This window comes from Theropithecus gelada, chromosome 14, assembly GCF_003255815.1.
Source record: "Theropithecus gelada isolate Dixy chromosome 14, Tgel_1.0, whole genome shotgun sequence".
NCBI lineage: Eukaryota > Metazoa > Chordata > Mammalia > Primates > Cercopithecidae > Theropithecus > Theropithecus gelada.
The window spans coordinates 91,932,992-91,945,576 of record NC_037682.1 but is presented as its reverse complement, the minus strand read 5'-3'; the positions used below and the strand labels follow the sequence as shown (position 1 = coordinate 91,945,576).

At 34.1% G+C, this 12,585-nt stretch overlaps 1 protein-coding gene across 2 annotated transcripts in view; it reads right to left on the bottom strand.

Moving 5' to 3' along the window:
• CNTN5 (contactin 5) overlaps positions 1-12,585 on the bottom strand; it is a 1,331,129-nt gene that overhangs the window by 396,362 nt on the left and 922,182 nt on the right. For both annotated transcript variants that reach the window (XM_025357811.1, XM_025357810.1), the window contains one exon: positions 7,906-8,109. In XM_025357811.1, coding sequence (XP_025213596.1) covers positions 7,906-8,109 — 204 coding nt within the window. The remainder of the gene's footprint in view (positions 1-7,905; positions 8,110-12,585) is intronic.

Below are 12,585 nucleotides of genomic sequence, written 5' to 3'. Positions count from 1 at the left end.
TAGGTAATTCTGGTCACAATTTCCATGTTGACACAATTATTTCCTTAAAATAAACATTATCTACACATACATTCTCAGCTGATTAGTTTGCCTGCAATTCATTAATTAAAAATGAAAATCATAGACTCCCCACCACCAAATAGTAGATTATCTACATTGTAGCCTTTCTACATTTTTTCCCTCAACTGTGACAACTGATGAATTTCCTGATAATGAGTAATCTTTCTACATGCATTCTCAATCTATTTCCACTCACTTTCTCAAGTTACTATTTGAATTCTCTCTACGGCACTATTTAACTCCAGAGATGGATGGGAAAATGTTGCCTTAGAAATCTTGTAGGAAAAGGTCCCACATGGACTGAAAGAAAGAGGAGAAGCTTGGTTTTGTGCATAGTGAATTTTGCGCAGATATGTACAGCTTTGCTATATCTTTGCTTAATATAGGATATTAATATAGCAACCTCAACTTCTTTTTAGTTAATATTTGTTGATATTTAGTTTCCATCCTTTTTAATACTTGTACCATTTTTAAAACGGTGCTTCCCATGTAGAAAACATAAGTATAGATTAAATAAAAATAAAAATAAGTTTTTAGAAAGTAATTAGAACTGTGCTGGAAACTCAAATGAGAGGAAAAAATGAAGGTATAAAATTACCACATAAGACAGTGGTAGTAAGACCCTGAAGGGAGAATGGAAGCAACAGTGTTAGGCACAAGTGTTTAAGGGAGAAATGTTAGCTGTTGAGGAATTACAGCTTGGCGAAAATAGATGTGTTTAATGGGGAGTGTTCAATAAATTCTGCTGTTTTGTGGAATGCAAGCGCCTCATTCATTACCCTCCAAGCCATTAATAAACATCTGTATTACTAATAAATCCTTTTGGAGTTGGACTTGTTTTGTTTTTAGCACAGTAATAATGAGTATGGCCTCATCAGGATGCTGAGCAAGGACAGGCAAATCCTAGAGTACATGGTTACAGACAGAATCTGTGTCCATTTTTATAGGAATATCCTGCCTTACATTGGATTGGAAGCTACACAAGGATAGTTGTTATGTTTGCTTCGCCCTCCATTGTATTCCCTCTACCTAACAAAATATCTGATACATAATAGGCGTGCAATACATCTTTGTGAATGCATGAGAATAATTTTTCACCATGTCAGTAAGGGAAAATGATTGTGTTGCTATGTACTTCAAATCTTCCAACTCTTCACCATCACTTTGATAATACGTTCAACAAAGCATTTCATGGTATGACACTCTGTTCCTTCATATTGACTTGCATTGTAGTTATTCTGACTGAAGTGCAATTTTATTACAGTCTGTGTATCCTATACTTGTACTTGATGGATAGTCAAATATCCTCTCTTTATTTAGTCACCTAATGCCAAATTACCTTCAAAACTAAATTCAGATATTACCTCTTCCAGGAAGCATTCTCTTATGTGTCATCTGGGTTGGGTGTTTCTATTAGGGGTTACCAAAATAACATATATCTATCAGTCTATCATAGCATTTTGTACAGTAATAATCTGTCTTTCTCACTAGTCCACAAGCCCCTCTAAAGCCCCTTCCCACCACAGATACATATTCATATATATGTCACCCAATGCAAAACGGAAACAACATATTTACTGAATAAATAACAATAAATAACAAAAAGTCAACTTTTTTTTGTTCAACATTAGGATATTTGAATTTATGTAAGTATTAGATGAAATTCCTTTCTGTAAGCAAATGTGCTAGGGCTGTGAAAATTATCTATACTCACTACCATCTATGTTTCCGATACTTCCGGTGTGCTAGTTCAATGTACCTTGACCAGATGTTTTACTCCTACAAGTGCCACTGCAACCAAGTTCGTGTACGTGCAACCAGTTTCACAAAGTTGCAACTTGAGGGCAACCTCAAAGAACAAGAGAGTTAAGTGCTAACAGAATTACCCTCTGGGAATGGGAGATGAACGTCTATCAATACACCCTCCAAGGTGACCATTCTGAGTGCATTCTGTAAGGCTCTGGTCCTGTGGGCTCAAGCTCAAGCTGCCTGTAGAAGTGGTCATCTCCGTAATGCATCTCTCCTCTGGCTTCACCGATCAACCCCATCCCATCTCTTAATCCTGCTCTCTGGGGATAAATTTGAAATAAACTACCTACAAGCAATTTTTGATCTCAGCTTTGCTTTAGGGCCACCAAAGCTAAGATAATACATTTTATAATAGAGAGTTATTAAGTAAAATTCAATTTGTACTTGAAAGGAAAGATATTGCCTATGCATATATCCTTTATTATTTTAAGAAAGATCTACATTTTTTCAGAGAAGTGTAAAAACACAATGTTCTTGAAATGATTTTTTTTAGCGAACTCTATAGTCACAGCAGATTAAACATAATTTTTATATTCAAACCCCTACAGAGACATTTGCCACGTTTGCAGAAACATTCATTGTGACACCTATCTCTGCACTGAGAGGTTTGTAAAACCCAGCAGGAATTTCAGCTGACCGTGGTGCAATATATATTCTATTTTTATTTTCAGAACAAGTGTTTAATATGTGCCATCTACTTAGGAAAACATTTAGTAATATGTCCTTCTTATGAACGTACTTTTCAATTATATTTTTTGAAGACAGATGAAATAGTGATATGAAAGTTTCTGAATAAAAATAATTCCATTCTAATCTATAACTTCCTTAATTTTATATTTCAATTTTTTTCACATTATCTTAGTATGAATCTTGTAATCACTCTATAAGCACAAGAATTTTCAACAGTAACTATTAACTTAGAATTAGTATATATGTGTGTATATATGTGTGTATATATTAGTATATATGTGTGTATATATGTGTGTGTGAATAGACATATATATATACACATATACACACACACACACACACGCACACATATCTGAGAATTTTGCAAGTTGGTGTGAGTTCCCCTGATGGTGTGAGATGTGTGGGGGTCATAGCTGAATGCGGTGTGTGGATGACCAGGTTCTGCTTTGGTGTCAGGACAGGGAGCTAGCTGTCAGGCTGCTGGCATACGAATACTAGAATACAAATTTTTCACTAGAGTACCACCATTGACATTAAAAACTTTAGCTTTCCATGGAAAGCTCATTCATATTATTAAGAGATGAGTCTTTGGACTTTTTGCATATAGAGATAGAGAAGGAAAAGGTGTCTAACATTTTATTGAAATAGTTATTCAATGTCTATGTCTTCAGTCTCCTTTATTGAGTCCCATTTCTTACATCTGTTCTTAGTGCTAACTTTGATTTCAGAATGTCTTCAAGCTTCCATTGGGCATATGGTCCTCGACCCTTTCTTTAGACTCCTTATACTTTATTCTATATTTTAGTTTTCTCCACTTCTTTAATACGTTAACTCAATCCTTCCTTATTCTTTCAGAAATGTATTGAAATGTCTCACTTGGTGATGCTCTTCCTCTCTTTCAGCATTCTCATTGAAAATATAGATTTATTTTTGTAGGGTATAAGAAGGGTGACAGGTAGCAAATGCATGCATCCAATCCACCCTGTTGAGCTACATGTCCACTTCTTATTGAGACCCTTATTTCCCTTGGCTTCCTTGACATCATATTCAACTGCTTTGTTTTTTGTTTTTTTGAGACAGAGTCTCGCTCTGTTGCCCGGGCTGGAGTGCAGTGGTGTGATCTCGGCTCAGTGCAGCCTCCTTCTCCCGGGTTCCAGTGATTCTCCTGTCTCAGCCTCCCAGGTAGCTGGGACTATAGGCACGCACCACCACACCTGGCTAATTTTTGTAGTTTTTCAGTAGAGACAGGGTTTCACCATATTGGCCAGCGTGGTCTCAAACTCCTGATCTCAGGTGATCTGCCTGCTACGGCCTCCCAAAATGCTAGGATTACAGGCATGAGCCACCGTGCCTGGCCTGTTCTACTGTTTTTCCTATTATCTTATTATCTTTCTACCTTCTCCTCATTATATTTTGTGGGATTTTCATTATTTACCCTCCTAATGTAATGTAGATTAGTCGAGGCTTGACCTTAAGCTCACTTCTCTTCTCATTTCATACTCTCTCCCCATGCTTTCTTAACCACACCAATGTCTTCATTACAATTTTCACTGTAGTGACTCATGTTCATATGTGAACACTGTTATCCAAAATATTAATTGTTTTTGTGCAGCAGAACTTTAAGAAATACTACATCCAAATTATATTACATTCTTATTAACGGTATTAGCCTTATTTTTCTTTAGGTTATATTTAATTCAAAGTTTCAGTTACTGTGAAAAACACATCCAGTATAGTATACATGTCTAGAAAGTGGCTTAAAAACCTGGAAAAATATCACATTAAATGATAATTATATAGTAATAATCTGTAGATATTTATTGATTTTCCAGCTTATAGAGTTAGTCTAAGAAGAAGTATAGAATATATGATTGTATTTGCCGGACAGAATTGCCAAAATATAAGTAGAAGAAAAAAGAACATAAAAGTAGCTTAGGAAAGATGAAGGAAAAAGTAGGAGTAAAGTTATCCTCATTTTATGACATAAAATTATGCCGTGACATAAAATTAAGTCATTTCATGATTCTTGAATTAAAGATTCAAGAGTTAAAAGGACAGTAGAAATTTTAGTATATTATTAAAGTTTAAAAGATAAGCAACAGTAAACTTAAAAATGCATATTAAACTAGACGAAGGAAGAAACTTATGCATACTTATCAAATGAAGGAATAAACAGTTATTGTTTAAGCTTGATTAACCAAAATGCATAGACATTTTCTAGCATTTTATGAGAACGTTATGGAACAACACCAGCATAAAAGGGAAGTTAGAAGTTTGGCTCTCCAGAGTGAGATTTAATGTCAGGGAGAGGTGAGTAGGATTTTCTGGGTTTTTTTTTGTTTTGTTTTTCTATGTCACTACATTCATTCAATATGGATGTGTTACTTTGACTTAAAACAAATGGACAAACAAAAGCCAAGAAAGCAATAGCCTTAGGTAAGTTATAGAAAAAAAATGTAAATTTTGTAGCTTCTCTGGTAAAAAATAAGAATGTTACTGAATGATGTAATAGAAATTTAGCAGATGCTTACCACCTGTTTTTTTGTTAAATGTTAACCTTAAAATAAGTTTTATTTTATTGATTTATACTTGCTTTATTGAGCCTTCTATATAGTACTTCTCAAATAATGACTTTTTGAAAATACAGACATTTGTAAAAGAAAAAAGTGTCAACAATGTCAACTGCTGCAGTCACTTCAATTAATATAATGACCAAAACAGTATTGGTTTACTGACATAGCATTTTGTTATATAAGAAGCAATGACTTACAGAGTAATTTTCTGAAAGGCCAGAGGGAATGATTCTCAATAGCACAGGAAGGAGGAATTGGTTGTAATAGGAGGATGGAGAGTATACTATCTCTATTGAAATAGGATGGGAGATAACAATGCAGATGGAGATGCAGTTAGATTTAAATTTTATTAGTAGAAAGATGATTTAATAAGGTACATAGTTTTTGTGAAGCAGCGGTCGTGAGGCAATCCAGTCTAAGGAAAGCAGAGAAGTTTCCAAAAATTTGGGGTGTGGGGGGGAGTAGCAAATTAAGCCATCCACAGAAACTTGGTGGGATTGAATGGCAATGTTGATAGCCCACTTGAAACTGATGATCATGAAACCCTGGTGGGTGTAAACTTTTCAGATAGCTTTCAGAATCTCAAGGCAATCACAAAGTAGAATATAATTGAGCTCATTGGAGTTGGGGTTTTGCCAAACAAGGGCAACAGAAGACACAGAGACAGAGTGATTTAAATATCAGCAAATGATTATTCCTGAAATGTTTGCCCATGGAAGGTAGAAGGTAAATTTAAGTGATATATCTGGGCCATGAAACAAAAGTGCAAGACTCTTCCACATGGACATTGACTTACACATGTGCTACTCTCCCTTGTGACGGGCAGGCAATGTATAGAAAGAGGTCTCTGGTGTGAAAAGAAGGTGGAAGAGCCTCCTCAAGCTCAGGTACTATTCAAATATAAAGTATTATTATACAGATGGATAGTGAAAATGGAATTAATTGTTAGCCAAAAAAAGTTACACTTTTAAGATAAGAATGCATTCATTTCTTAAGAAATCAGGGAGAAAAGGGCTCAGAAGTTTTGGAGAAATGGCTTACAGAAAATTAATTCAAGACTTTTAATTAGATAAACTGTAAAACTGCATTTCTTTTTTATTTTCAATCTGCAGACCCTCTTACATAATCTTGTAGTTGGCATAATATATACACATTATTCCACAGTGATGTAATACACAATGATGACTTTTAAATCTCTTTCGGTAGTCTAGCTCTCTCTTACGGGTATTAGGAACAGATATCTGATTACCTATTGCCAATTTCCTCATGGATTTCCCATGCACCCTGTATCTCATATTCAAAACTGAATTCCTCATTTTTATCTGCTTCTGTATTTCTTCAGCTGTGTTCTTTTCTGGTGAAGAGAATCATCGCCCATTCAATGAACTATGCTAAAGCCTTGAAATTGTTGTATATGCTAGCTGCCTCCTACTCCAAAGCCTGTAATTCATTAATTATCAAACGCTGGTAATCCTACCTTCTTAATATCCCAATTATGTTTCCTGTCCTCCAGTGCTACCATCACTGCTTTTATTCAGTCATTTATCACCTCTTGGCTGATTAGTTTTAGTAGCCCGTGAATTGGTTTCCAAGTCACCATTTTTTTTCTACCTGGTTCTCCATGCCATTACTTAACTGTGAGGCCTTTACCAATTTTCATCATTTCCTTAATACTGGCTTTCTCTTCTTTAAAATGAATATTACATTTTTACCCTTTACTTGATAGAGTTGTTACTATTATATATATATATGTGTGTGTGTATATATATGTATAAAATACTGTGTATCTCTATCTATGTATGTATGTATAATACATACTTCATAATTCATGAAGTTTCATAGACTGTGTTGTTTACATACACATACTTAAATGTTTACATACTTATATATAAACATATTTATACACACACATATATAAACAACAAAGTGTATAATAAACTAAGTGGTAAGCAAAAATCTTGTGATACAGCTCTGGTCATACATTCCAGCAGCATATATTCTAAAAACAAACATATGAAAAAACAGCACTTAAATAGATTATTTTTTAAGCTTCACAATCAATCAGGTTTCTCAAGCTTACTTCTTAATAACAGCTTCGCAGATATTTTTTTACTGCATGACAGAGCAAACTGCACATCATATATCAATGATAATATGATGCTTGACTTCTTTAATGCAACGCTTAACTGTAAATGTCTGTAAATACAAATGAGGTGTTTAAATTTGAAGATACTTTGGATAGATGGCAATACCTATAATTATAGAGTCATCACTTCTGCCTGATTTGCACTTAAAAGTTAAAGTTCCAACTGCTCCTATTATTAGAAAAGTAATAATAACAATTATAACTATACCATGAAGTATTAAAACCTGAACATTCAATTTGAAGGCAGCTGAAATAAAAATGTAATGAAAAGTGGATCCATAAAATGCTTTCAATTCATACACATATGCTATATAGAGGCACTCAAGAGCAAAGGAAAGAACTGTGGAGTCTTTATTATGGTTCTTTTTTTCAGATTCTTTCTCGCTTTCTGGCATTAGAGTAGCATTATGGTGAGTATTTCTCATCCATAGATCATCACTTTCTTATGTCAAAATTTTTATTCTAAGGTATGTATAAACATGGCCTAAAAATGTAGTTTCTAAATATGGCAAATGTCTTTTTATTTTATTTGTAAGTTCCAGTTCTTAAAGAAAAACACACACATTAATACATCTTTATTTTCCAAATTAGAGTTGGCTGACCTTTTTAATGGGCCAAGCAACTTACCATCATTACGTAGAGTGAGTGGCGTTGGAGGACTAAGAACTCTAGCATTCGTCACTGTGTTTTTCACCAGACAAATATAGCTGCCAACATCTGATGTTTGGACTTTAGAAATATAAAGGTTGCCTGTCTCCTGGGAAATGAACCGCCGGCTGTCTTCCGCCACAAAGGAAGGGAACTCATTAAATACCCAGCTATAGATGATCTCTGAAAATACACAAAATTTGGTCAATGAAAGACTTTGATTTTTTCATTAACAGAAAAAGTTCAAACAACAAAGCCTGAGATATATTGCAAGCTCACACATATTTGACCCATGGAGCTATATAATTTAGTATTTTATATTCAAAGGATTATTGTTAATGACTACGGTGAGATCTGAAATATTTTTTAGGATGTCTGAACTTGACTCATTTATTTATTCTTTCAATTCCAATGTGTCTTGAACATGTTTTAGGTACTCAGAACTATGATAACCTGAAAACAGAAAGAAAAGAGACAATTCCCCATTCTCAAAGATCAATTTAATGAAGAAAATTTACCCAAACCTATGAAACAATGTAGAATAAGAAAATGGAGATACAGACCTTATTGTAAAGAAGGTATGAGATGGGGCACTTAAGCAATAAAACTTATCAAAGAAAGGCAAACTACATGTCTTCTGTCCAAATGTTCTCCTCTACACACATCCCATTTTGTAACTTAGTTTAATTTCTAAATTAAGCTTAAGTTCACTGGGACTTTCAGAGACAGTATCATTAAGTTCTGACTCTACTACTTAGTGATGGTCTAAATTGAGCCAGTATTTAACTAACTTTTTGAGGTTCATTTTTAAAATTCATATAGTTAGAATAATATTACATACTTCATAAGCTTCAAACAAGACAATGCACCTAAGAGCTTAATGAATAATATGCATTCATAAAACATGAAAAGTAACATTTCTGTTATCATCCCACCCTAACCAAAAATTACCACGTTAGGAGCTCCTTCTACGTGCACCATTTAAATATAAGAAAAACAGTAAAGAGGATATAAAACAAGTCTGAAGGAATAGTGGATACTTAAATATTTTCAGGTCTGTTTTCAACAGAAGAATTCCAATGATGAGATGAACATTGATTCTAAGCAAGATTTTGCTAATATTTATTATTAAAAAAAATTATATAGGCTGGGTGCCGTGGCTCACGCCTGTAATCCCAGCACTTTGGGAGGCCGAGGCGGGCGGATCACGAGGTCAGGAGATTGAGATTTTCCTGGTTAACAAGGTGAAACCCTGTCTCTACTAAAAATACAGAAAAAATTAGCTGGGTGTTGTGGCGGGCACCTATAGTCCCAGCCACTCAGGAGGCTGAGTCAGGAGAACGGCATGAACTCGAGAGGTGGAGCTTGCAGTGAGCTGAGATCATACCACTGCACTTCAGCCAGGGTGACAGAGTGAGATACCAACTCAAAAAAATAAATAAGTAAATAAATAAATAAAATTATATGTTATAGTTCTAGCAGAAGCCTGAGAATTTTGAAATATTATATTGCATTAATGTGTAATTACAATATACAGATACAAAATCAAATATTTTAACAATTGTTTTATAAAGAAAAGCATTTTTTACAGTTACAGACACCCAGTTGGCAGCCTTCAGTACATTTAATATTTTATTAACAATTTATTTAAAATATCCACATTACTTTACTCGAAGGAACTCCCTAAAGTATAACTGAAATACTTCCACTTGTTCTCATAGAGCTCAACTAGACTCTAAATTCAAGGCTTTCTCACATTTAACAATGTGAATTCCTTTAATTGCTATAATGAAAGTGTTACTTGTCATTCACACCTAATTCATATATTTTAATATGTATTTATTTTATAATTACAATTTACTGAAATCTTTTATTATTTTACTACAATCTAATATAAAATAAGGGTTTTCTTAGTTTTTGGTTTATATTACTTAAAGTTTCAGAAAAATGAAAGCAACTAACAATTACAGGTAATCATTCATTAAATTCAAAAACACTGTTTCTGTTATACTGATATTTGTTGAATTAATGTTTAGTAATTTTAGACTAGGAGAAAAATATTTACACAAAATTGGCATTTTCTCAGATTTTACAGACGGGTAAGTATTTGGAGACTCAAAAATGCTTACTTAGTTCTTCAAATAAGTTTTCAGTTTCATGTAGTGAAGCATTTCATAATTCCAAAAAGTATAAAAAGTAGAAATACTACACAATAGAAGAGCTGACAACCTGAGTTTGCAGTGGATTATCTGCCAGTGCCAAAAATGAAAATATTGAACTGAGCTAAACACCTTTTAACATTCCTCTTTACTTTCTCCTATAAGGTTTTCCATTATCTATTCACATTTATTTAATACTGTCTTCAAAGTAATCATAAAAAAGTCTATAATTAACTTTAGTGTTATACTGTAATCTGAGAACCATAAAATATTTCAGGGAAATAGTAAAGTATAGTTGGCTCTGGTGCCACAGCCTTTAGCTTTATATGTCACTTTCTTCCATACCAACTGCGCCTGGCCCTTAAAAATAATTGAATGCATGCTTATCTATTAAGTGGTAAAAATTTAGTAGTAGTGGCATTCATTTCAGAAGATACTGATGTTAGGTGGTCAACTATGATTTTCCCATTTTTTAAGGCTCTTTTTTCTAATGGTATGGTGATCTAAAGCAACTAAAATGTTTTAGAAGTTCTTGGTGTGATTCTTCAGTGAGTAATCTCTGTATCAGCAGACAATGACTACTTTGAGATATCCTGTGCATCTACGTTATGAAAATCTTCCTCGGGAATGCTTTTGCACAAATCCTACTTGAGATCAATTTTTCCCCCATTTTTCTATGTAGTTTGCTTTCTTTATTATTATACATTAAGTTCTGGGAAACATGTATAGAACATTCAGGTGTGTTACAAAGGTATACAAAATGGTGTTGGGAAAACTGGCTAGCCACATGCAGAAAGCTCAAACTGGACCCCTTCCTTACACCTTATTAAAACATTAACTCAACATGGATTAAAGACGTAAATGTAAGACCTAAAGCCATAAAAACCCCTAGAAGAAAACCTAGGCAATATCATCCAGGACATAAGCATGGGCAAAGACTTCATGACTCAAACACCAAAAGCAATTGCAACAGAAGGATCAATGTTTATGCTAAATTTCAATCAGGCATTTTTGATACTATATGGTAATATACATTTGGGACACAAATCCATGTGCGGCATAGGCTTTTGGCTTCTCATTGGAGAATTTTTGTCTTCTACTCTGAACCAACAAGTCATTCCATCTGGGGTCTGACTTGGTCAGACATTGTTATTCAACTTCCATTCTCAAGCAGACCCAAGGACTTGTTTTTTGCCCTGGCATGATCATTCATCCTTTAACTTTTAGACTTTAGGGTCTACTTCTGTAACATGTGAAAAATGTACCTTGTTTCCAAGATCTCCTCAGGGTTAACATCACAGAGTATGCTTTGGATTTCAGTTCTTATTTGTTTCTGATACTTGGGGATTTCCTTTTCTTTCTTGTGAGGATCAGCTACATATTGAAATTATCTTTGCTTTCTTTCAGTCATCATTTCTAAATTTTGGTAGTGAGAACATTTCCAGGTCAGCTGTCTCCCTCCCTAATTGAATGTCCAGATTTTATGGATTCAAGTATTGCAGACTTTCTATGCAACTGCTGCAATTGATTCAGCGTCAATAAACACAGGACCTTCTCTTTGCTCCCCTGACAAATAAGATGATTATTTAAGTGATACATTTCCACAACTACAGAGTGCATAAAAACAGGAGTACACATGTGGGCAATGATGCTCATTTCTCTTAACAGAAGTGCCATTAACAACAACAAAAAAAAAGTTTGAAAAAGGGGAATGAAACTGCATACTGGACCCTCTGAAGTCTTTGAAAACAATTTCAGTGAGTAATCACATGGGATTCAACGTTCTTTAATATAACTACATGTTGGGAAGTAACCATTCTTTTTTCTAATAATGTGTGTACACATCAGAGGCTTTGGGCCAAAGAATTCGGAGAGAACACAATGGATATAGCATCTGAGTTGTTCAATGACCCAAATAATAATGCAACTCTCCCCGGGAGTCTATTTTCCTTATCCCTATAAGTACAGAAAGAAAAAGAACTTAAAAATCAGAAGCTTCCCTATTTCTATAAAATGCTCAACTTTATGGTAATATTCTCAGTTAACAGGCCTTATTTACCAAAATCCCTAATTGTTTTTGTTATTTCTATAATATGAGATTTAATGTTTTATCTGCCAAAAATCATAACTTGTTCTTCATTATTAAAATATAACATTTGTTCAGGCACAGCAGCCCATGCCTGTAATCCCCACTCTATGGGAGGCTGAGGTGAGAGGATAGCTTGAGGCCAGGAGTTCAAAGTTGCCATAAGCTGTGACTGTGCCGCCGTGCTCCAGCCTGGATGATAGAGTTAGACCCCAAATCAAAAAAATAAAAAATATGTAACTTTTAGTTTATCTTTTAAATAGTTTAAGTTTTCCATTTATTTATTTTCTGTATCTTGTATTAATTTTTACTCATGCTGCCTGGTAGAGTATATGTCAGGAGCATTTTAATATTTACAAATTGTCTTTTAATAATATTTATTTTCATAATTCCATCATCCATTATGACTCATCT